At 37.6% G+C, this 27,411-nt stretch overlaps 1 protein-coding gene and 1 long non-coding RNA gene across 3 annotated transcripts in view; both read left to right on the plus strand.

The window, feature by feature from the left end:
* The first annotated feature begins 256 nt into the window (after window positions 1-256).
* On the plus strand, window positions 257-3,749 carry LOC117288614. Its single transcript, XR_004518895.1, has 3 exons — window positions 257-441; window positions 1,242-1,338; window positions 2,377-3,749. It is a non-coding gene; the product is annotated as an uncharacterized LOC117288614 (long non-coding RNA).
* A 661-nt stretch (window positions 3,750-4,410) lies between these two features.
* The window catches only part of LOC117288124, a 29,574-nt gene continuing 6,573 nt past the window's right edge, over window positions 4,411-27,411 (plus strand). Inside the window, exons 1-4 of one of the 2 annotated variants that reach the window (XM_033768825.1) lie at window positions 4,411-4,791; window positions 25,542-25,651; window positions 26,457-26,676; window positions 27,207-27,319. In XM_033768825.1, the coding sequence (XP_033624716.1) occupies window positions 4,655-4,791; window positions 25,542-25,651; window positions 26,457-26,676; window positions 27,207-27,319 (580 nt within the window). In that variant the 5' untranslated portion in view covers window positions 4,411-4,654. The remainder of the gene's footprint in view (window positions 4,792-25,541; window positions 25,652-26,456; window positions 26,677-27,206; window positions 27,320-27,411) is intronic. The other variant, XM_033768826.1, reaches the window with a different exon arrangement.

Consider the following 27,411-nt stretch of genomic DNA (forward strand, 5'->3'; position numbering starts at 1 on the left):
TCTGAAGTGGTAAACACGACCGTAGCCCAGTGCAATACGAGGAGGGTATGTAGGGTACCAGTGTTCATAGGAAATGATGTTTACGAGGTATAGAGCGTTTTCGAATCGAAGGCTCAGGCTCAGGCTTGGGCTTCAGACTGATGCAGCCATTTTGAAGCCGCGTACGAATCGGAGGCTCCGGATCGGGCTTCGAATTTGAGGCTTCGATTTTGGCTGAAAACGCCAGGCGAAGCCTCCTCAAGAGGTGGCTTCGCCAGGCTTCATGACGTCAGATTCGTGATGATAAATCTTTTTCTTGCGGCAGCCATTAAAATCCTCGGTTACCGTTCAATAAAATTGACAAATTTGGCTCTTTTGATTGTGTTTTACTATTAATAACAACAGTCTTCACCTGATATATCACCCATGAGAAGGCGAACAATTTGCATCAATGATATTAAGGTAAGTTTTGATATATAATGTAAATTTTTATGATAATTTACTTCGCGTTAAAAATGACGTGTGCCCATAACCTTAGTGCTGCATCTAATTCGTGAAAATTGTCTTTTGGTTTTATTCTCAACATTTACTGATGAAGATAAGCTACATTCGGGAATTATTTGACAGGATAATATTTGTGAAAGTAGGGCCTGTCTTCTTAACTTGGTTATGGTTTATTTTTCGTTGGCAGAAAATTAAAATTCCTTGTCTGCTGATTAAAAACGACAGTTGTTTATTATTTTTTATAATCCCAAGGCTGAGAGCTGGATAGTGATATTATTAGTTATACATCTTGCGGTTTCGTTTAAGCTGAACCGATTATTTTATATAAACATTACATTGAACACTCTTGTTACTTATGAATAATATTTCGCTTTGTTCCTTTTTTCAAGAATGTTTTTGTTGTAGGCCTACTTTTTTAATAATAATATTTCATATTGTTTACTTCTGACTGATGTACCGGGTAGTAATTTATTTGAGTTTTCTGAAGGGAAATACATTTCTTGGCAACTAAAAAAAAAGGTTACATGATTACATAAATTTAAATATTAGCCATGAATGAATGAATGATGATACATGTACACCTGCATCAACTTATCAAGCAGAGGCTATATGGGTTGGGTGTTGAGATGGGGGGGGGGGGGGGGACTTTGCTAGAAAAACACCTTTTGCTTGTGGATTAAGGATTCCAACTTTTTTGTAGAAGAGGACTGGCATTCATCAACATTCTTACTTGTATTAACTTTCATTGTACAATGTAGAGTTGGAAGAGTGACTTTGGTGTGAGGAAAACCACCCGGCCGAGGTTCAAGTCTAATAGGGGCAAAAGGATACTTGAACACTGCCCATATCTGTCAGGTACGGTATGAATCACAAAACTGGTTTTTACCCATATACACCAATGTGTGTTATATAAGCACTGTATACTCAGTACTTACCTGAGTTTTGTGAAAACAAAAATCACAGGCAAATTACTCAGGTGGGATTCGAACCCACAACCTTTGCAATTCTAGAGCAGTTTCATGCTAAACTAGACCACGGAGTTTGCCCAGTAGCTGAGGCAGTTTGAATCCTAAATTTTAGCAGCCGGAACTGCAAATGATATTAAAATTGCACCAGGTTACGAGTATTCAGTTTGGTTTTTACTCCGGTAAGTATTGAGTATATAGTGCAAACACCACATCGGTGTTTATGGGTTAAAACCAAAATGAATACTATAAATATCAAGGCTGTGGTATTATTCACTCAGAAAAAGACGACGGTCTAAACCCACCCGTATACACTGTGCGTAGTGTGTAATCACACCGCACGACCCACCCGTATACACTGTCACATTGCTGAAGTAATCCGCACTCGTACCACTAACCGCATGCGGAGGCTGTGTACGGGGGCGTCGTGTCGTGCGATGTGCCGGATGTGGTTAATTTTACGCTCAGTGTACAATGTATACGGTAGTTGCGTTTTTTCGGAGTGACAATTTGACTGCCTTAGCAAGGCTTAGCAAGGCTAACCCGACATCCTTTTGAGATGTTTCCGATAATCAGTGGTGATCTGGAGTTCGAGAGACTTCCAAGTCAATCCCCTCTTGAATGTTAACCTTTGTTTTTTTATATCTAAGGGGGGGGGGGGGTAATAGAAAGAAAACTCTCTAAACCAACATTAAATCCCAAGAGCTAAAAATCAATTTTGTTGAGATACATTGTACAATGATCACCCAAATGGTATGATAATGCTATAATTTTGCAATTTATAATGTTGAGGGCTGCGTTGATTATTTGATCATACATGTACTCAAGCATTGATTATTTGATTATACTCAAGCATTGATTATTTGATCCTACTCAAGCATTGACTATTTGATCATACTCATAAGATTGTATCTTCTTCTCATTTCAGTTACAAGGATCTGCAGAAAAGCATCAATGTGAGAAGCGTAACATGTGCTAGCCAGTTCCGCATCAAAGCGAAAGACCTGTTAGTTCATTTCAGAACAATATAAGATGTCACCAGTAGGCCTGGGCAACAAGTGAAGTTTACTACTCATCTAGTGTCAAAAACATTGTAGTTACGACTTTGACACTAGTTGTGACTATTTTAAACTCCTAAGATACATTGCGGCAAGTTGTTTGCCACAGGCCCAATCAAGTAAAATTTGTGCTAAAAGGATTGAAGTTGTAGGGAATAGGCAAGAGCGACACAATGGGAGACTTTCCAACGCTAGGTGGCAGCAGACTTACCGGGTAAACTTCCATTGTTTACGTAGTTATGAGCTTGCACATAATTCTGCGAACATGGCTTTAGCCGGTAAGTCTGCTGCCACCTATCGTCCTAGAAAGTTTCCTAGTCGTGACTGTTTTTAAGTAGTCATGGTAGCACGTCGAGTAACGTGAGTAGTTAAAAAATGGTATTTGTCACTCGACAAGGCAATCAATAGTCTCCACTTCGACACTTGTCTGTCACACTAGTCGCTCAGGCTGAGTCATCAGTAGAGGAAATATCAGTGGTGATTAAGCAGAAGAAACTTCACCAGTGTCGATAAAAGATATAAAGCTCAATTCTAACTCTGTAAAGTAACATAAAGCAAACTGACCTGTCCTTATTTGCAATTTTTTGCTAGCAACTATTCTACAGCTGAAAAATACAATTAGAAAAAACTTGACAATTCCGAAATACTAACCTAACAGTTGACGAAATAATCATGTTTCTTGACTTTAAAGTGGAGATCATCCTAATTGCAATGAACTTAAAAGTTGTTAAGTAACCTAACATTTTTCCAGCCTAATGGGAGAACACAAACAATTATTTATTAGCACCGTCTTTGTAATCTTAAAAAAAGTTATTTAAACAATCAATTGCTGTAAATTGATACTTCTTTTGTTTAAAAGTAACTCAATTTATGATAAAATAAAGTTTTCATTGTAGTGCAGTATAGCTTGTATGCAGTTTTTACTTGATAGTCAGAGTAATGCTATTTTTATTCTAAAAGAATACTATAGTTTTCAAATAACAGAACATACCTTTCGAAATTTCCCTGCTTTCCAGTTTCAATGCAAGGCATGTTGTTGACATATATTACAACAAAATAAAGCTATGTTTTCAGAACATTTTTGGTCCGTTTCGTTGTTGATGAAAACAACCATCATTTGTTGGCTTTCACTAAAATAAGTCATTTTACAATCAAGTGAAGCTAAAAAGTGGGCTGCTCTAAGTTATTGAGGTATTTTTACAATATTAAACCATCAGAAAGCAAATATGCGTTTGTTACAATACAAATGGTATGATTATGTGTTTTGTGGTGGTGTTATTTTTTGTTTTGTTATACAATCATTAAATAAATGCCTCACACACAAAAAGCAGACGACGCACGTTTGTTCTCGTGCATTATTATTTCCCCCATGATCCACCACGAGGGCCACATGAAGCCTAATCCCGCCGTGAAGCCGAAGTGTTCGAAGCAATTTCGTCGCCATGTTGTTTATTGTGAAGCCTGAGCCTCACTGAGCCGGAGCCTGAAAATCCCAAGCCTCAAGCCTGAGCCTTCGATTCGAAAACGCTCATAGGTGACTCACATCATACGTACGTAGACTTGATTCAAAGTCTGCGATCGTGGCTTTTAGTCTACCTCACTAATAGCCAAAACATTATTGTATGAAAACGCGCCCTCTTGTAGATTAACGTAATAACCTACAATGGGGATCATAGAGATTTCCAGTTGGGGGCGCGTGATAATCTCTGTGGGGCGAATTTCGTGGCTGATGCGGAGGAATAACCACGAGCTCAGACTTGAAATTAAGTCTATATCTTACGCCGATCGAGTGCGCGTCTGTAGAGGTATAGCTACAACTAACTGCGCACACATCATCACACACATTGGATATTTAGCGCACACAAATAAAATGATCATTCCATTATATTTTTGATCATCAGCCGCGCAGCAGAGGCAGAGTTTAGCACTAGCACTGCTACCATTCGGACGAGACTCTGAAAGCAAAAGTTGTTCATAATATGATGTTTTTCTAGTCCAGCGAGAAGACTACAAACACACTTTGGTAAATCCACAAGAACTTGAATCGAGGAACTGGAATCATAAACGTACGATTTTTTCACCCTGTGCCTGGAACATTATGTAGTGGCAGGTCGTTGAAAAAAACAGAGGCGAGATCTTGTTTACAAAATGAGGGCTGCCCGTGTTGTCATTCTGCTGCTGGCGTGTGGAGTTGGATGTTTTGCCGTAGTATCGGCTAACACTAACAGGCGACCACCAAGCGTATTGGGGGAGGGTCAGCTAGATGCGGAGTTGTTGTGCTTGAAGTAAGTTGGTATTCCATTTGGGGAATTTGAGTAATGGTGGAATTAGATCAAAGTAGAAACTACAAAATACAATACAACTTTTACAAGGCTTCTTTTTAGTTTCTAGCCTAGACAGTGGTGGTTGATTGAAGTAGATGGATCTATCTAGCTAGGGCTACGCTTTTGATTATCCAATTGAAAAACTAAAATCAAGACCTCCACAACACATTCACTGTAGGGCCCGATAATAAAGCAGAAAATACTGCGAGACAAATTTCTTTGCTAAGCAAAAATTGAGTGGGGCACCAGTCACTAAAATGTAAACTCCTTCCGGATAACTTTCCGTATGGCGTCACCACCTTTTCACTCATTTTTTTTACAAAAAGGGATATCTCATTGAGGTAAATTAGATTATATTATTTCATATCAAATTAAAAAGTGGTGGCGCTATACGGAAACTTTTCCCTTCTTCCTCCATGGTATAATTTAGGCTGGTAACCTTTTTATTGTTTTTAAGCAATATTTTTCTTTGCTTATTAAATATTAATACAGTAAGTTTTTCCAGCAGGTTTTATGAAATCAGCCCCTGGGCTGTCCTTTCTCTGTGTCTGGATCCAGTGTAAAATTTCAAAAGACTGATTGTGCTCTCTTATTTTTCTTCCATAGAAATTTTGTACACATTTTTTTTTGGTAAACGAACAGCAATAAAATCTGCAGCAGCTTTAAAAAAAAACAGTTGCTGATAATTTGAATGAGTAGATTATTATTGAATGGTTAAAATCTGTTGAAATTGTATGCAAAATGACTGGTTACAGGTTACACTCGGTTCAGGGGGTTGGGGGGGGGGTACTCCTAGAACTATTTCGGTTTCGTTCCGAATGCCTAGTAACGTTAAGTACGCACGCTAGCCTTGTAAGCGTAGAATGCCGAGTAACGTTGAGTACGCACGTGCAGAGAAATTTCTGCGCTAGCCTTGTAAGCGTAGAAGCCGAAGTGAAATACGCTTGCCGTAAGCACAGAATTCCGTAAGTGCCTGTGCTTACGGTAAGCAGAGCCATGAAATTGGGCCCAGTACTTCCCAAAAACCTCATTTAGTACTCGATATTAATTAGTATTCTGTGTTCACAAAATATTTGTTTTGCTGTGTAAACACTGCTGCACCAGTTCATCCCCTTCAAAGTTTTTTACATGAACAATTTTGTCTTATTTTTACTGTAAACATTACATAGTAAATACCACTTGGATAAATAAAACCCACACTTATACAGGTACCCATCATTACAATGTGTAAAATGTAAACATGGCCATGCATGGGGCACACACATGCTTACATTATGTACCAGGGTTAGCCTGGCTGTCCTTGGATAAAATGTGTTTGTTCTATGATAACGCATAGACTGGATACCAGACCATCATAAACACAAACATCATCACCAGCTTACTTTTTTCCTTCTTTTCTCACCACCCCCCCTTCCTCAAAAATGAAAGAAAAAAGACGCACACCCCACCCCCCCCCCAAAAAAAAAAAAACCCAAAACAAAACAAAAACAAAAAAACCTGGAACCATCTGGAACAATGTTGTTTTTTAAAAACAGAATAAAATACCTCATGAGGATGCCACTTCAAGCACCCTCACACAAAAAAACCCCATGAAAAGATGAAAAGATATTGAAATAAATAAAGAAGTTTTTTTAACTTTAGAATCAAGAGGAATCCCTACGCACTGTATACTCATCAGATAAGCCAACCATAATATTGGCCATTTTCAAAACCATGACATGACTCTGGCTTAGGCTCTGTCTGCCTGTTTGAAGGACAGCACGTTTTTCAAAAAAATAAGGGTGACCGTGTCCAACAGCAAACCCCAAGCCCTGGTTTCGAAAAACAGCCCAAGAAAGCCTTCAGGCTCATGTTGGTAGTCAAACTGTACTTTCTCCTATAGAAAAAGCTACCAGGAAAAACTGTGTTAGAGAGATTACAGTGGATTTACAATTAAAGTTGCCAGATGGCACGTGCTCACAATGCCTCTGAAATAGTCAAAGTATGCATACAGATATAGTCCAATTGTTTGCAGTAGTTCTTAGGACTGCGTAGTGGTGTATGTTACATTGTGTAGAGTCTAGAAGATGCATAAATTATCATAATGACATTTGCACAAAGGATGTTTATGAATCGTAAAAAGGTACTTATAAAAATGAACACATCAAAAAAAAAATTGTTGAATAGGCTTACTCTTTATATTCACATTACAGTACTTTGTCAACCGTAGCCTCGGTCATAAATTTCCCTTTTTTCTGTTGTCAACTCAACAAAGTTGCTGGAATGTTTTTTGTTGCTACAGTACATCATTTTCAATATGTTAACTGTCAACAGGAGTGATAGCATTTGGAATTTCTTGTGTGGAATGTCAAACGGTAGGCCTATTTGACTTTGCAAATGGTACATTACAGAGCCGCTTATCCCGTGAAATTTCAAGTAATTTTCCACTAATATTTCAGTTGGAATTATTTCTCAGGATAATTGGTTTGGATTGGGTATCAAGTCAAATCTAATCAACAATCATGCCCATTGCCCAGCCATGTATGCCCTAAAGTTTTGTGAAAGGGTAAGGGCACCAAGGTCATTCCTTCTTGGTATAGGGCACCCTAGATGTAGAAAATTGTATTTCTACTGGAACATTTCATGAGCACCAAGGCAATCCCAAGGGGCATGGAGGCAATCACTTCCGTTGCCTCTGTGAAGTATATCATGTCTGTATGCCCCTGTGCTGATAAGTGTTAGAAGTCACACATTTGAATCCATAACATCTTCTTGTGATAACTTTATAGCTGGAATGCACAACGAAGAATGCGATTCCCCGTGATAGACTGTGTTTATTTGTCTGCTAACGATATCAGCAGGCCACATTGGTTAGTCCAATATTTGTTGTTATTGCCCTTTAATACAAAATATTTGTTCAATCTGGTCAACTGTTCCGTAGCGTTGGGATGAGCATGAGGATGGATGCATTAAAGTGATTGAGATCTGAATAGTATGTGATTGTCCTGTCGTATCACGTTTCATTTTCCTGCACGAATTTAGAATGTCACTTGATATTCTAGGAGGCAAGATATCCTAATATTAGTGACACTCCATTCCTCAAAATCTGTTTTTAAAAACAGGATGACAATGTGTGGGTTTTCTGTTCTGACCACAACGTTTATTCTCAACTTGTTCAATGTAGGGATCGGATGTACGTATACATTGCAACAAATTAGGCCTACACCTTTGTTACAATTCAGTATTGACAAATAAATCTGTGAATAATCCAAAAAAGAGAAGGCTTATATTTTTGAGAAAATAAGTCACTTTTTAAAACAAAACAATTTTGATTCATTGTAAATAGAGCCTTTCAAAACATTGAGGTGTTTTTTTCTTGCCATAGTCTCTAGAAGTTCATTCATTCGGTAGTGAATATTTATTTAATGAACAGGAAATTTGAAGTAGGATTTGAAACTTTGCATGGTGGAAGTATAACTAGGTGAGATTTGCGGTAACATCACATGAAATCAGTCTTTTGAGTCAAGGACATTTTTTTTTAAGAGAGCGAACAGCTTTCAACATCAGGAAATTTGATTTTTTGTTTCTACTAATTTTAAAATTGATCCATTTACCATGCTTCACTAGTTTTCCCAGGAGAGAAGTTTGTTTCCTATTACATACTGTACTTGTATGTGCATACATGAGAGAACACTCTGAATGTGTTTAGTGTTAGGTTCCTCCTCTTATTGCTTTCTACACGATCCCATCTTAAACAGAGTGAGACAAATTTCTCAGACATAACTCTTTCATCATCTTAAATTTGTTAGTTTCCATGAAATGATATTACTCATGGCTGTGAGTCCTTGCCTCAACAGTAAGAAATCCATCAGCACAGTCACAGATGCTGTCAAGTGGATCATGATTTATCTGGACTGTATTTTGGTATAAAAAGTACTACTGGTCTAGAGGTAATGTCTTCCGGGTGTTCCAAGCATATTATTATACACCAGTCCCCTGATAGAGCAATAAATTTACTTTTGGATGTGATTCAGGTATTTTGTAGTGGACTATTATATATCACTCATTTTTGCATTTATAGACTGACGCATCGGGAACAAATTTCAATAAACCTCCTCGGTAGAATCATTTGTTTTGGTTTCATTCTCACTATAAAATATTTTATGGAAAACAACCTACTTTTGTGAAGCCACATAATAATAAAAAAAGGAAAAAGGTAATATGCTGTATTTTTGTTTTGTTTTTATTGGAAAGTGTAACTTTATAATACACTGTATTATTTTTTTTTTATTTTATGGAAAGTGTACCTTTATGGAAATTTTAAGACCTACATGGATTAAATTCGGAGGGGGGTACGTGGGGGCTCCATAAGGCCGCAAGGCGCAACATCTGTCAGTGTTTTTATTACAAGACTACATACATGTACATTAGATTTCAAATGAGAAGCTCGGTCTCATTGGGTCTCAAAAAACAAAAACAAACTATTTATCAGACCAAAAGCCAACATTTATTAATAAAAACACACGTCTGACCCAAGTATGTCCAGTCATGAGAAATGGCCTGGGGGTTGGGGTATATTTTGAGCCCTGAGTTATTGTCAATCGGATACTTTTCTCAACATATTAATGATATTAAGTTTTTTTGTGGCTGTACAACAAATTCAATCTATTGACATCTGCTAAGAGTCCTAATTTAAATGCTGTGTGTAGAGATCCAGTTATATTGGCTTTTTGTTGTGGGTCCCTTTCGGATTATTTGTACTTCGTACATGTGTACATCTTCACCTGTATGGAACAGTACCAGCATATTTATCATTAACTTTAACCAAGAGGGCAAGTTAATTATTTATGACTTCCGAGTGCGTGCCTCTAAGTGATCAGTAGGGTTTATTTTCATTCCGGGAAATATGGCTTCTGCTCGCTTGTGTATTAATTTAAAAATTAACCTTTCTCCGTAATGGTCATGGCTCAAATTTGTTACTGTGTACCAGAATTTATTCTACAAGACCGGAATCAAAATGTGTTTTTAAGCAAGTGCAGAGAGAAAATCTTTCTCATTTGTCTTATATAAATGTTATTTGATACTAACCAGAATTGATGAATATTTATCAGACTCAATAAGCAAAGTTATTACACAATGAAAAACACAAGACCACCAGGCTTGTCTACTTATTATTGTTTTTTATTCATAAAAACCTAAGACATTTTATCCATTCTATTTGGTTGAGAGGGCAACTGATGATATTACACCAGAAAAAGTGTTTAAACATGGGCGTGACACCCGAGCTTGCACATGTTCTTATAAGACAGTTTATTCATTCCTATTGGTCGAGAGCAATGGCTGGAACACCTGTGCAACATCACCTGTGCTAGAGGGGTGTTGTGTTGAAAGAAATAATGGCACAATTATAATTGTTGCATTTTTTAAACTTTTGGACCAATCTATCTTGATAATTTACCTCGACTTCGTCTCGGTAAAATTATCAAGAACCAGGCCTCGGCGGAGTTTAAACCACTACTCTAGTTGAAAACCTCTTTCACCACACATTGATTCCCTTATTATAATACTATTTGTTTATTCAAAACACTGCTTGCAGCCCATAGACATTTAAAAAACATTTTAAAATGTAAGTACACGTAATATGTTTACTTGTATGACACTAAAATCACTTGCCTCAGGACTGTGGTCAGTAGTAATTTGTTTCAGCCCTGATTGTAGGCATGTTTTGGTTTAACAGCACTTTCATGCATTCGTATTAAAGTGCTTTTCCTCAAAACCAGACGTGTAAATGAAACTACAAAGCAAAGAAACACAAGAATCCTGGAACTGCCAGGAACTGTAAAAAAGCACACACCAAAACAGGACAGAAAATGAAAACAGTTCATGATACCATGGAGGATGATACTAATGTAACTGAAACTATAGCAGTAACCTAACTTCAAAACTAGACAGTAAAATGAAACCAGTACATAACTTAAACTACCAGAAACTACAAAGAAAAACATACAAGAATCCTGGACCTCTCACTCTCAGGTATCAGTAAAAAAAAAAAACAGGGCCCCCCCCAAAAAGAGAGTAAAATGAAACAAGTACACTACATGGTGGCACAGATGGCTTGTGCGTAAAGCGCTCGCCTCTCACCAGTTTTCCAGACTATCCGGTTTTCCTCCCTCAGGAAAAAATCAAACACATTCGATCTTGGCTGTGCTCCGTGGTCATAATGGGTTGATGTGGCTGGCAGATGAATGCGCCCTTGCATGCCTGCTTCTCGAACACATTGTAGCCGCGTCCTTCGCAATTCAGCTCTAGCTGCGAGTAAGGACGATTAACCCCCCAAATTATTACATGTATTTGAAACTAACCTGAAACCCAACCCTTAATCAAGAAAGTAAAATGGAAACAGTAGCCACTTGAAACTAGCAGAAATTACATGCCTAATCAAGAAACACACAAATCCTGAACATGCAAGGTAGAGTAAAAAGCACCAAACTTAAAACAAGACAGGACAGGCAGAGGGTAAAACTGACAACCCAAAAACAAAACATTTTTTGAATTGAAACCCAGCATCATCAGAATAAAACAAATATTTATACAGACGCATAACAACTCATCTCTCACAAGTGCAAAGATACAAAAAATAACAATTAAGTATTAAGTTGACAGTTAAAAGCGTTTAGTCATCGATGTCTCAAAGAGGAGAGCACTTCATGAGCAAATATCTCTTACCGAGCGATACTTAATGTCCACATTCGTACATGACGTGGCTCGTTCCATACTTAAAGTTGGCTCTCAAGTGGGAAGTGTATGATTCACGTTCATAAAGTATGTAGATAAATTGTAAACAGTATACATTTTCTGTTCAAACAACTTTTAAAGGATTTGGGTACTTTTAGTAACACAAAACAACATGTCCACAGATTTACATTAAACTTGCACCATTTGAAGATAATGATAGTAGAAAGCTTACCTTAAAAAAATAGTTGCTGAGGTGCTGTAGTATTTGAGAAATGAGTAAAACAATGTCATGAAAATACGTTTTTACATGCTAAAATAATTTTCGTCTCATGTAAGCTTGGGCGATATCGCGATATTATCGAATATCGCGATATTAATTTGGACACGATTTTGATATCGGATGGATTTGGTTTTAATCGAAATATCGCTAATCGCGATATATCGATATATCGATTAAATATCGCGATGTATTTGCTAGCTGAGACATCTTGCACCCCATAGGTTTGGAGTAAAACCAGAAGAATAGGTCATTACAACACCTCTCTTATGCTAGGACCGTCTCTTCTACAAGTTTCACTTGGTGTTTTAAGACTGATGATGTCAAATTTCATTAATCGCGATTATATCGAATATCGCGATATATTGTCTGCGATATATCGTGAATAAAATAAATCGATATCGCCCAAGCTTAGTCTCATGATCACTGAGACAAATATTATTTTCATGACATTGTTTTACTCATTTCTCAAAAACTACAGCACCTCAGTAAGTTATATTTTCAGGGAAGCTTTATACTATAATTATCTTCAAACTGTGTAAGTTTAATGTAAATCTGTGGACATTTCGTTTTTTGTCCTACAAAAAGTACATTACACCCTTTAAGGTACAGCGTCAGTAATTTTTTATTTATTTACAAAGACACACAGAAAACACAGTAAAAGATTTTTTTATAAATGTTGATAGCATGCAGCAATCAAAATACGCCCAAATGTGACTGTGTACGAACTATGTTGACAAAAAGAAAAACTCTTCAGAATGTAATACCATTAATAACATTGTTTGACACTGCACTTTCCCTTTAACTTTTTATTTGACTCATAAGCAGTTCCATCGTTTTTTATAACATTCAATCATTGTGTGGAGTTAAAGGGATGCTGCAGAATGTAATACCATTAATAACATTGTTTGACACTGCACTTTCCCTTTAACTTTTTATTTGACTCATAAGCAGTTCCATCGTTTTTTATAACATTCAATCATTGTGTGGAGTTAAAGGGATGCTGCAGAATGTAATACCATTAATAACATTGTTTGACACTGCACTTTCCCTTTAACTTTTTATTTGACTCACAAGCAGTTCCAATGTTTTTTATAACACTCAATCATTGTGTGGAGTTAAAACCAATTAAAGAACTGTAAATTGTGAAATAACACTTCAAAATATTTATCACTTAGTCGAGTGTTTATAGCGAGAGTGTTTATCTGTGTCATGCACCTGTCATTTAAATATGTCATGTACATTAGCCTAAAAGCTTGAAAAGAGAAATGTGTTTCCTGTCCCCTGTGGGTGATCTGAAAACCAAATAAACAGACATGGCCAATCGAAAACTTACTTGTTTTTGTCACTGTCACCCCATACAAAAAATACAGCCATTCTATATTATTCCTAGTTTGTCTGAACTTTCCTTTTTGGTTGTCCTTGGAATTGTCAAAATGATATAATATAAGCACCTTTACACTCAATGAATTGTTCCTACTTTTTCCAAGAACTTCACTATTTCATCATGCCTGCTGATCGGAAAAGCACAGACTTGCTAAAACTTTTCTCCTTATCACTTCTACATGAACATCAAGCCCGTTTATTTTTTTTCAGTGCCAACTGAGCCTAACTCAAGGAATTATAATTCCTTACATATACAGCATTCATTGTGTCAGTGCAAAAACCTTAAGTACATGAGCACTAACATTTGGCGCGAGTTTGGAAATTTCAACATGTGTTATTTTGCTTAAAATATTCAAAAGCACACACAAAATACTTATACGGATGTGCCAAGATACAATATTTTGTTGTGTCTCTTCGTGCGAGACACCACATTTTTGCAATAATTAAGCATGCATTTTTACACTGACACTACATATTGTACAATGTATAATATGTAGTGCATTTAAAAATTACATGTTTTCGTCTTTGGCCTCAAGGGTTTTTATCTATGTTCCTAAGCGTGTAATTTAATAATTGCCATGCATGCTATACATGATTGATTTGATTTGTATGCTGCGGGTTTTCCACGAAAAGCAGAAAATGGCATTAAAGCAGCAGTTGAGGGTTCTAAGACTTCATCAGACGTTAACATCTTGCAAGATGGTATCTGCTGATTGTTTCCACAGCAAATACTAGGCCTCAAAATAACCCACAGCAATTACCCTGTGCTTTTGCTGTGGTGCCCTTTTGCAAAGTTTCAATACAGATTTAAATCTTTCTCCAGAAGACGATCAGGGCATACGATTTGAAACATCTATTTGAAATTTACGGTTCTTTTTAGAATCGCCCCAACTCAATTAAAGATTGTCATTAAGTTACCGCATAACCTCAACAAATTTTCAGCGTATGCAAAGTTTCAAGTCACTACTTAATACGAGTGTCAATATTTCTCATAGAATTGCCTTTTAAGAGGGAAATTGTAGTGCCCAGTGTTCAAGAGTGAAGTTTAAGGCCCGGATTACAGTATGCTAAGAAGGTACATGTATGAGATGGTTCCAGAATGTGTCTATACTAGTGTAAACATAGTATCATGAGTCATCTTGTGACATTTCTGCAAAGTTTACATTTTGAACAACATGAGCGTGTACGTGCATGACATGTGTAAGACTAAGAGACTGGACTTTGAATACAAATAATAATTTGTCCAATACTCAAATACACAGCTACACTCTGTAGGCCTACTTGCTGTAATGGTGTGAATGTACTCAGGTCATTTTACATATATCAAGTTTTAGACCCTTTTTGTGTGGGTTGTATAAAATGATGATAATAATGAACAAATAAATAAACAATAAAACACTTAGTCCAAAGTCTAAGGCAGGGTGTAAATAATAATGCCATGCAAGGAGTAAAACTTAATAAAAAAATACAGTGGTTTTGACGTTCAGAATGCCCCGCGATATTAACAAATCCTGCTGAGAATCCTGATGGAGAAGAGACCCAGGCCTACAAAACATTTTTATGAACTTTCACTTTCATCCCTGATGAACTACATAAAAAAAAAAACCAAGACTAGAAAGTTGCACCTTTACAAACAAATTACTTTTCTGTGCTCATGCTGAATCCATTTTTATGTATACGCAGACTGCAAAAGAAAAATCGTCTGGAACAGATAATCTTCTGTCGCGGTTGAGAAGTTCAAATGACTATACAAGATGACAGTTTCTCAGAACTGTTTTTGTTCTGAGGCCAAAAAGGCCAAAATATTTGTAAAGAAATGGAAAATAACTTTCATCATGTTCAGCCTGCGGGAGCTTGTGTTGATTACCCTGGGGGGGGGGGGGGGGGGGGGAGCTGAGTGAGTGGGTGTGTGGTATTAAAATCTAAGCCCTCCATTCTGTGGGTGACTGTGTTTTTTGTGAGTAAATTTCACAAGTGCAAAGGGCTCTTGTGATGCAATACAACTTGTATTGCGTGTGGCTTCAGCCATTACATTGTACATATGTGGGCTCTAGGAATTGAAGGCAAGGGTTGACACAACAATATTCAAGAATATAGTGTTCATTTCCATTCAAGCACCTTTAATAATAACAATAATAATTAACCATTCTTATATAGCGCATAACACATAGAAATCAAACATGTCCCTAAGCGCTCTTGAGAAAAACACAACAGAATACAAAGACAAGATGTACTGGGTAACAAACAAAATGGATGAATTAAATGTTAAATAAGTGCGTCTTCAAAGCAATCTTAAACCTAATAATGGAATCAATGTTTTTTATGTGTTCCGGGAGATTGTTCCATAAGGTTGAGGCAGTGTGAACGAAGCTGCGTTCACCATATGATTTGGTCATCACTGGTGGAATAACAAACAACTTGTTCTTATTATAACGAAGATTTCTAGAAGGTGTGTACAATTTACAACCTTTAATTCTGAGACCACACAAAACAGAGAAAATAAAAGGACATCATCAGGGAATTCTAAAGATTTGGTGCCCCAACAAGGAAATCTGTGTAGGTAACTGTGCAGGAACAACGGACAGAACAAAGGAATGATGTCCACAATGCATCGTTGAGAATGGGTGAACCATAACGATGGGTGAACACACACCATGCATGGGTGTGTGTTTTCTGTGCATGAGTCCAGTCTCCAGCTCCCTGGATCAAATTGAAGCCCCATTCTAATGCTATTCAAAAGGAAGCCATTACATTGTACCTTCTCATTTAGGATGGTGCCATGACTTTTTACCATAACAATACCCAACTAAACCAAGGATCTATTTTCACTTGGTGGCAAGAAATAGAGCGTGTATGCAAAACTGTGGCTGACCTGCTGAGCTCTCACCCTTTTCATAATAACCCATCCATTCTATACAGGGGTCAGTTGTGTATGGAGACCTGCTACTATTCACAAAATGCAAAGTGCAGTAATTACTTACTGAGGGAGCGATTTCTTCTAGCAATTTTGCATGTAGCACAATTAGCATGAACTTGGTTTGTGCACACTGAATGGCAATGTTGAGTAGTGAATGGTGATTTTTGAAAAGCAATTGACACATTTTGCTCTGCTAAACAAGGGAAATGTTGCTGCTTACATGTCTTAAAGGCCCTTATTGTGTTATTCATGGCATTAGGGCCTACAATGTACAGTACCTTTAAATGATGATACATTTTTCGCCATGACATTGACATCATTGAAAGTGTTGTAACTAATGTTTATAGCAAATTGCGCCTCGACTGAGATACAGTACATGCAAATCATTATTCCTCAGAAGATTCAGATTATGCATTAGACACTTACAACCTAATTCAAATTCTGAATCTTAATTTTAAATTGATTAATGTATTGGAGAGTAATTTGAGAGCACAGAACTCTTGGATAGTGTGTGTACATTATGTTCGTCCACGGGGTTCAAATACACATGTACGTGCCATGCTGACACTCCAGCAAGACCGTTGACGCCAAAAGACTACTTGCCGAGGGGCTTCAAAGCTACTCAATGAGGTGTTTTCCTAGGCAGGGGGTACTGTCCCTGTCAGTCGCCACTCTTAGGGGACCGTGTAATTGCGGCCGATGTTTTTGGAAGTGGGGAAACAAGATTCAATAAATCTATCGTCCATTATATTAAAACGTGTTTCGGTTAAGAGCAATGGTCAATGCGAAGTAAGAAGGGAACATTTGACCCTCTTCTTCCGTTCAGGCTGCAGGGCTAAAAAGAACTCATCGAGACTAAGTCGGGCCAGGTGACCGACAGCTTGACGCGTTGACGGGACAGATAGTGATATCGTTGTTGGATTGGTATTGACTGCGTTAACCTGAATATCGGTTGGGACCCAGTTTAAGTTAAAGAGTGAAGCAACACAAAAAATTAGATTTCCAGCTGTAAAAGGTTGGGTCATACTTTGGTTGATTATGACACCAAAAATTATTTAAAGTATTATTTTTTATCTGAAAGCCCACTTTTGATGAAGATTGTAATGGTAGTAAGCATCTCGCATAATTATTTTTGTCTGAAGTACCCCTCATGATTACAAACCAGTAAAAGTAAATTTGAATCTTCAAAGAACGCCTTATTGCATCTTATTGCAGCATGTTGCAGTTCCATAAAAGTTCATTTGATTTTTGTAAAAGTGTTAATACTTTGGCAAAATTTAAAATCAAATGAGTTTGTGTATACCTTTTTGAGGTATGGCGGACCCCTTGCACGCGCGTCACACACGGCGACTGATGCCACGCTCACCATGTTGGTGGGCAATAGGTTTACGTGTGAACGCAGCGTCGCCTAAAATGCGCACTTCACTGAATAACACACACTCTATTTCTATGGTCAATACGCACAAATTTACCCAAACCTTATACTTTAGTGTTGTAGCATTGTGTCCGCCATATCTCAAAAAGGCTTATGGGACCGCAACAGTTTTTGTGAGTGCTTTTAAGAATCATTGCCACTGGTACAATTTTATAATACATGTATCAAGTGATCTTTCAAATCAAATTTCAGTTTGACTCAAACTTAACCAACTACCATACCAGTGTTTGGTATCCATATCTTAACTCTCTATCTGTAAAAACAACTAACTTCATTTCCTTTTCCTCCCAACTGGGAGTGCATACTGCATTTTGTAAAAGGTTGTCATCCCACATCCTTGATTCACAGTTACGTACTACTTAGGGCCTACTTACGTACAGGATGTATCATCCTACATATACAGTACCGGTACATGTACATGTAACATCCATATCTCAAAAAGGAATGTAATATAATCACATAATCGTCTATAGATGGTATTTGAAAAACCGCAAACGGTGTAAATAGAATACCACACTGGCAGACAGAAGACTCTACAGTTACATACTGTGAACATGTGACATTTATTGTGAAACACAGTAAAACACACGCAACTAACGCTGTACGAAGGTCAACGCTCTATAATGACACTTTTAATATGCCATTATATGATAACGATGTACTTGCTACAAAGTTGATGGAAGTGTCTGCCTTTCGCAATGTTTTCCCTACCAGCGGGTGGGAGGGACACACTGCTATGAAAAGCAACAACCCCTGTGGCAAACTGTGTTTTACATGTAAGCCATGAGGCAATACAGTTCCTGGAAATATAAGATCATTGCAATGACCTTCAAGGTGTTGTGCAGTGATATTTTGTTAAAGGAGGTGCACATACTATTTTGAAACACGTACAGTACACCTACATGGACATCTGCAAAAGCAGATCATAATCAATATGAAGCTTTACTCTTCATTAGATTTTCAGTCATCACCAGGAACCAATTCCATAGAGCTGTGCTCATTAGCACAAAAAGTAGCAGAGCACAACAAAATTTTCTTACCAAAATAAGGTATTCAGCCAAAATATCTTAAATGTTCATCCTGCTCATTTCTGCTAAGCAGACAATTGTTAAGCAATAATTTCTGCTTAAGCAGCACTTAAAGTATGAAATTGTTTCCTGTTGTTATTGGCCAACATGAACAATTTGTACACACACTGCAACAGTCACTCTATAATAGGGAGCTCAGCATAAAAATAATAAGTGTGTGCACCTACAATTCCGGCTTGAGCCACTCATTCACAATGCGACTTAGTTATTCTCTCCCATTCCTTTGATCAATTAATGTTGTTGGGTGTGCAGACTGCGTAATGAGAGCCAACATTAAAAGGGGGCCACAGGGCCGTGGTGCAGGGGCCCAACAAGATATGGCAGGTATTGTATCCAGGAGCACCTGCATGTTTTCATCCCATTTGAGGATATTACAATGTATGCAGTAACCGTATCTGAATCATAATGTTACTCTGCCTGTTCCCTCGTCATCCTGTGCAATAGCCCTTTTTAGCTATGGGGGACATTATAATGGCCGGTTCATACTCCCTGCGACTGCGTGCGTGCACTGACAATTCAAATTATGGTTACGCAATGCAATGGTTTGGGTTTATTTGGACAACTTTACCCAAACAAATAGTGCCCTATTAGTATTATAGTAGGCCTACGTGTCCACCATTACTTAAAAATGGCTGACATGTTACGTATGATTACACTCTGCACTTCTGTTTATGCACTGCAGACTGCAGAGAAATGGGTTCACGCACTGCATATATACTCAGTGAAAATGCAACGAGAGTATACTGGTTTGAGTTTATTCAGACAAATTTAACCAAACAAATAGTGTCCATCTACCTCAAAATGGCTTATTGCAAATCCAGCCATGGATGGAAGCCTCATACATAAATGGATTTGGTTTTCTTCTTTGTCCCCGTGGGGCTCCTCACCTCAGTGAGGAACTTTCTCCAGATTGAGGGGAATTGAAAGAATTGCTTCGGTCACCTCCCGTGATGTATCAACCCTGAAAGGAGAGGATAATTAGTTATCACCTGTGGCCTCCAAGAAAAAAACACATCTGAAGACGTTTTCAATCTTATGCATAAATACTAAGTGCACCTGTGTACATACCTAGGGTACATAATTAGCCGAACATACATAAGTGCTACTCTTCACACATCGGTTGCCTTCATTACATAATCATGTCCAGGCTTGTACATGGTCAATGGCTTTCTCTAATGGTCAATGATATGCCGGAATTGACAGCTTTATTATTTGCATATGTCCGCAAAGCATGCAAGGCCCTGCTCATTATCATCCATATTTAAAGTAGTCCAAACTTAAAGGCACTATTGGTAATTAATCAAAAATAATTATTTGCATAAATAGTTACTTGGTAATGAGCAATGGAGAGCTGGTGAGAGGAACGACTCCCTTTGAAGTAACAACGTTTTTGAGAAAGAGGTAATTTCTTTAAAAGGCTTCAGGCCTGAGGTTTTTATTGAGCATCTGAAGGCACACAAATTTGTGTTGTTTTCTTTCATTATTATCTCGCAACTTCGACAACCAATTGAGCTCAAATGTTCATAGATTTGTTATTTTATGCACATGTTGAGATACACCGAGTGAGCAGACTGGTCTTTGACAAATACCAAAGGTGTCCAGTGTCTTTAAGTAGCCCACTCTTAATACATGTATCATCATCTGTTAATTCAATTTGCAATGTACACTGCAGGTGCATAATGAATGGATTTAAAACAATGCATGGTCAAACCATGGTCAAACTCAATTTTCTTTTTAAATACAGGGTTCTAAACTTACATTTGGCTTCAGGCTCGAGGCCAGTCATTTTAGCATCAGGCCGTTCAACTCATGACTGGACAAGTCTGAAAGGGGTCTTCTGTTTTTCAATTCAATTATTAGCGACATTCAAATATCGACACCGAGTTTGATAAAATAATATAGTTTTGAATTTTTGAAGTGCATACTCAACCAGAAGTTGAATGAAGTGTACAAATAAAGATAGTTTACTGCATTGTTAAGGGCTGGGTATTCAGTTTCCAATTACTCAAAAAATTAACCATCAAATTCTGCTAAGAAGCACTGTAGCTTTTGACAATGTACTTCAGGCCTTCAAGTAGAAATGTGGTTTAAGAGACAGGGATTAATAAGAAATTTCAATCTGAGAATGACCATTCATGCATAAAACATCTCTCAGACTGTGTATTCCAACTAGGGATTATTCCTCCTTCGTAGACATAATCTTATAAAGTGAAAATGTTAAACTAAGTGCCCCCCCCCCCCCCCCGTCCCGGCAGGTTGAACCATACAGTGTGTAAAAAAGCTTTGCAGTTTGGACTTCACCCTGTAGATCTATAAGAAGAAAAACGCACAGACAGCACTGTAAACCACAATATTTGAACTTGCTACATATGTGAACAAAAAAGAGAGGAAATTCTCTCACAGAAATTAGCCTATTTTTAAAATGAAGCATGTTGCAAGTCTGTCACACCATAGAGCAAGATTGTCACACCACATAGTGTATATGTCAAGAATGTTAATGTCATAGCCAATCTTTAAACCAGGTTCCAACTGAATTCTAGAATGTTAGCACGGGATTGCTTGTTAAAGCTAAAAAGTAAGCTTTTAATAAGCTTTAAGTCCCATTCGAAGGACGTAAGATATTAATTTTAAGTGTCTTGCCATAGGACACAGGTGTAAAGACCTGGATTCGAACCTATAGGGACACTCTGCTGATCAGAAACACCCGAGTTTTGGCCTGTACACTGCTTCGTTTTTGAAAGGGCAAGGGCACCAAGGCATTTTCTGCTTGGTAAAGGGCACATCCTATGAGGAATGGTAATTTTTTACTGGAACATTTCACGGGCACCAAGGCATGGAGGCAATCCTCTTCGTTGCCGCTGTGAAGTATCAGACCTGTATTCCTACAAAGGACAGATGGCAAATATTATGCCCTTATTTTTTTTTATTATCTAGCGATGCACAATGTGTACTGTCAGGTTGGAAGTTCTCCAGGTGTGGTTTAATCCATCAATGGGAGACACGTTTAGTTCTAGAGTCTTTGTTCTCCGACCTTCGCATGTGATGAATCATGACAGATTCACTGTGACACCCCTATGCCTGCTTTTGCACTCTGATGGCCACATTTCCAAGAATAACACTGCTCTGCTCAATGCCATATGTTAAACTGATAAATTTTAAATCATACAAATTGGCTCCAGTTACAAACACATGATTATATGGGAGAAATTTTAGTTGGAGGGATCAGTTGAAGGTTGAAAAAAAACATCTGCTTCTTGATGAGGAGTAGAGTGGAAATCAGTACAAGTTGGTAATTGCCAATGGTTTAGTTTGTATTAGTTTTTAGTTTTTATGCAATATTTTCTGAAAGTAAGGATAAATAGGGGATATTTTTAGCCCATGTCCCAATTTCTTAAAGCTGTTTACTGGTGTTAAGCTTAGTTGCTGCTTACTTTAGCGTAAAAATAATGTGCCAAAAAGTTTATTTGATACAATTTAGAATGTTTGACTGGGCAGGTGCACATGTATCTTGTCTAATCATTGCATCATTTCAAGAAGTAAGTGAATTGTTGTTTTCCTTGAATGTTGCATCATCATTAGTCCGGAAAACTTCACGATGATGCCCTGCATTGTCACTATCGTCGAGCTGAATTCCCCTCCAATGAATTCCCCAAAACTATTTACAGTATGTAGCTAGGATTGAGCGTTCTTAGCAGGTGTAGTGTAGTGCACTTGTGAAAAAAAAATGGGCTTCTTGGTAAATGTTCTAGATGCCAGTATGTATGTCATTCTGGAGGTAGGTAGGTTTTTAAAGCATGTTGAACAGTTGAATTGTTGAATAACAATCAGACACATAGGCATAACAAAGCCTTTGAATGAAACCCATTGGAAGTGAAATCCTTGGTTCTGCCAAAGGTGTTTGTGGCAAACAAATCTGATAGTCTTATATGAAACAAAGTTTTGTTTTTTAGCTCTTTTTGAAAAAAAAAAGAACTCTTGTATTTTCTGAAAGTAACATTTTATGTACCTGCAGTGAGTGTCTTTTACCCTGCTCCCACCAAAAAGTTTGTCAGGTACATGTCGGGTACAGGCTAAACAGGAAGGTTTTAAATTAATAAATTTGGTAAACTTGGTAAATTTCATTATTTTTTTCCAAGAAAATTTAGAGACAATGTATAAAAACAATAATGACTCTTTCATCAGTAGCGCATTTCACAATAACATCTCAATGTCTTTTTTACAGCGTTGAATTTTGCACACAGTCAGCGCATGATTGTCATGGTAGGAAAAAATGGCTACGGGCTACAAATGTATCTCAGATCATATACCTGAGATTAAAGGAACACGTTGCCTTGGATCGGACGAGTTGGTCTATAAAAAAGCGTTTGTAACTGTTTTTTATAAAATGCATATGGTTGGAAAGATGTTTTAAAAGTAGAATACAATTATCAACACAAATTTGCCTCAAAATTGCGTGCTTTTCCTTTTACTGTGCGAACTAACAAGGTCGGCCATAAATGGCAGAGAGTCAAAAATTTGACTCCCATAAATGGCCGACCGTGTTAGTCAACGAGGTAAAAGGAAAACCGTGCAATTTCGAGGCATGTTTGTGTGGATCATTGTATTCTACGCATATGCATTTTATAAAAAACAGATACAAACGCTTTTCAACGACTAACTCGACCGATCAAAATGACATAATATCTGCAATGGCTAGACCCGAAGATCAGTCTTGTGACATACTCTGACTGAGTGGCAATATCCATCCCATCACCCATTTGGGTAGTGGGTTGTCTCTGTTCAGTATTTGACCCAGAGTTGATGGGTGACTGGCACAATATCCGTAGAATTGTGGTTTTTTAAAGTCAAACCACACACCTAAAAAACAAAACAGGAAAAAAACCCACGATTATTTATAGCCCTAATCAGCAGTTTGAAAACCTCTGGCCTGGTTTTCAGCTGGATGGTTGTAATCATCATTAGTCATTGCAGAAATTGTTCTGCTGCATTCAAGAAATTACTTCGGAGGTTGGAGTCAGTTCAGATGTTTTAAGCGTTTGACTGTGAAACGAACCCCTCGGCTAGACAACCCCCTGGGAAGTGCCACGTTTTTGGGGGGGGGGGGGGAGCCATCACTTTCTTGGAAGATTTCTTGGAAGAAGTCAACTCCAGTGGCAAGGGTCCCCTGTAACTTAATAAGGCTGTTGATTTGAGATTTCTACTGCCTGTGTCACTGCTGGTTTGTGAAGACTATGGTATTGGTCATCTTCCATCGTCACCTCTTATCATAAAAATTGCTGGCTTAAAAACATGACAGAGAAATGATTTACTACAAATAACGAAAACATACTTGTGCATAAATAATCAATTCCCCCACCACCCCAGAAAATAAATAAGAATAAAAAAATCAATCAGTCAAACAATCAATCAAAATTTATTTATAGAGCGTCACAAGTTTTCTCTCAGGCTCTGAGGTAACATAAAATATAATTGGAAACTTTTGGGGCAGCCTTACCAGGTTAATACACCTTGGAATGGGCTCATAACTACATTGTACATAGTACGTTAACATTAACAATTGAAATAGTCTTCAGTCTATAACAATTTGTTTTTTACCCTTACACTGATGTGTATTAAGCGCTGTACAGTATACTCAATAGTTTCCAGAGTTCTGTGAACAAACATTCCACAGGAAAATCACTGGGGTGGGATTCGAATCAACAAGCTTTGCATGCCTAGTCTGTTGCCACCTAGCATTCCAATCAATCCTGTGTGTTCTTTTTACAACATAAAATCAATCTTCTATTGATAGTTTGGTCAATAATTTATTAAAGATGAAAGTCTGAGTTTTAAGCAAATTGGCCCAAACACTTTTATTTAAATTTTAAATAGCTGTTTTGACAGATTCAAAATGTTGCCTTTGTTAAAAGGTAATGCACAAACAAATCTGCCAGTGATAAGTGGTAGCTAATGCTTATTATATTGGCATAACACATTTATTTACCCTGTAGTTTGTTTGGAACAACACTGCCACTATCTCACCACAAGCTTTAGGAGTAACTAGTTACAGTCAGTGTATTTCTTTGAATTGCAAAAGTTGGTGGGTGGCGGGTGGGCCACCAACTTGGTAACACTTTCACTTTCAGGGTTTTCTTTTCTTCATGATACATGTATCACTTTTACCCCTAAAACTTGAAATAAAAGGCAGGACCTGCCTTTATCTTTTTACGGGGAAAAATATCTTGATTTGTTTTTATCATTACTCATCCAGCCGGAAACCACCACGCTCAAAAACCTGTCAGTTTGTTAGGATGAAAGTATAAATTATTATGACCGAGCCTAAACTGGAAGTTGCTAGTGGTATTGAGTGTGGAAATACTCAAGGTTTGACCTGTCCACGAACCTATCTCGGTGGTTAGGAATTTTACTTGATATACCCTCCGGCTGAAACCATCTTCCTTTGAAAAAGGTGCAGAAAACATGTCAACAGCTGTACATAGTATGGTTGACAAATTTCACAATATTGTAGTTTGCATTTTAAGACTACACGTAACAGCATGTTATTTAAACTAAAAGTTGGCGTTAAAAGGCAAAAGTAATCAAATTTCAGCATTTGTGTTTTTAGAGTGAAAACAATGACAAATGTGCACAGTAAAAGAGAGGGATGGCGGGGGGGGGGGGGGGGGGTCAGTAGAGGTGTGCACAATGGAGTTGCATATCGATGGGGCGTACTTGATTTGTTTTAGGGGAAAATTGTGTGCAATATCCACAATATCCAAAATCGAACACTGCCAATGATTATTTCTGGTACTGAACGGTCTGCTTTATTTACCCATTTTTGATAAATGCATTTTGAAATTAAGTTTAATACCTTGAGTAAATTTGTAATTCTTTCAATTCTTTTTTTATACTTAGCCTCATGAACTGTACTAATTGGTGCAGAAACTGCGGACACAGACAGCTAACAGAACTCCAACAAGATTTGGATGATTGTAAATTCTTCCGCGATTCCACTGATTACAGATGTAAGTGTTCGAAGTTGGTAAATTTCAAGGTTTTTTTTCTGCAGATGTTTTTTCTTGAAAGTGGAGAAATTCTTTTATTGTCATCTTATCTTGGGGTTTACCTTTACAGAGATTATTTAAAGACACCACCCTACTTACGACCAAACCTTCAACTTGTAAAGATACAGGGAGTATATGCAAACCTGTAAAATGAAACATCTTTTAACGGGAAATTACACCTTTGGTTTTTGGAATCACTAAATTGATTAATCCTACACAAATATAGATTTATACTGAAAAACTTACCTGTGCAAATTTTATTTCAAAAGGAGGCCGTGTTTTAAAGACATCCCCTGAAAAAGTGCATCTTAGATAAAAATCTTGGGGAATAAAAACTGATATATATTTCCATACTCACATTACTTTAAAGTGGCGTGATTCTCAAAATGCTTTATGCTTAAAATATTACCTGCTGATGTGCTGTAGTTTTTGAGTAATGAGTAAAACAATTGACAGATTTACACAACTCTCTTGAAACATCGCTCTGATTTAAAAACAAAAAATTTTCTCAAAAACTTGACGACTATAGAGTTTAAAACTCCTACAGGTAAATTATATTACATACATCTTCATTCACAGTGAGCATAAATTCTTTCAAAAAAATTGTCAACAAGTTGATTTCCAAAAGGTATAAAAACCCTTGAACTACAGCTTTGTTATCTCTCCCCTTATTCAGATGCCACTAATTGTCCGCAGCTTTGTTATCTCTCCCCTTATTCAGATGCCACTAATTGTCCGCAGCTTTGTTATCTCTCCCCTTATTCAGATGCCACTAATTGTCCGCCTGGGGTGGGTAAAGGTCTAACCAAGGTGTGTATGTGTAAAGAATCAAATGGTGCATGCTGGAGCTGCAATCCTTCCAACACCACTAGCGAGTTATTGTGCCTCTCTCAAGAACGAGGAGAGCCTGAAATACAGATCAGTCTGCCAAATTCAAGACAGTTACAACCCTTGTCGCTGACATGTCCAAGTTGCTTGTGCTCAACGTAAGTTGCGTCTTTGTGTCTTCTTATGATTGTTTCGTGCATGTTTGCTTCTATTATTAATCGTTGCGGTACCCGCTGCCAAACATAGGATTCCAACTGCCTTAAGCTAATGGGCAATCTCAGGAGTCTAGTTGGTAAGACACTGCTCTAGAATTACAAGGGTCATGGGTTTGAATCCTACCTGAGTAATATGCCTGTGATATTTTTTCACAGGACTCGGGAAAGTACTGAGTATACAGTGCTTACACACATTGGTGTATGGGTTAAAACCAAAATTAATATTCTTTATCCCCGATGCAAATTTAACATTATTATACATGTTAGCTTTGTTTTTGAGAAGTATCAGGCCTGATGTTTAAATTGCATTTAATGGTAAAGTCCATACATGTAGATTGGTTTTTGTTCAACCAAAGTGCAGTTAAAGACACATGTGAATGTTTCAGCTGAAACGGTGTCTACCCACTGACTGGAATGAATGTATTCACTGCTACATCTAGGGTTAAATCCATTATCCCCTCCTTCTTTTTCAGCAATGCCCCAACAACTCGGCCAACCACACCACGTATGTTGATGCCCACCGTTTACCATAACGATGACAAGGTTGACCCAAGGCCGACGCAAAAAAGTATGACAACAGTCGCAGGTATACGCATGTGTTGTTAGAATACATGTATCGTAATGATTCTTTAGGACTGAACAAGCGAGCCCTTTCAGTTAGGATTTTTATTTTTAAAG

The sequence above is a fragment of the Asterias rubens genome, chromosome 3, assembly GCF_902459465.1.
Source record: "Asterias rubens chromosome 3, eAstRub1.3, whole genome shotgun sequence".
NCBI lineage: Eukaryota > Metazoa > Echinodermata > Asteroidea > Forcipulatida > Asteriidae > Asterias > Asterias rubens.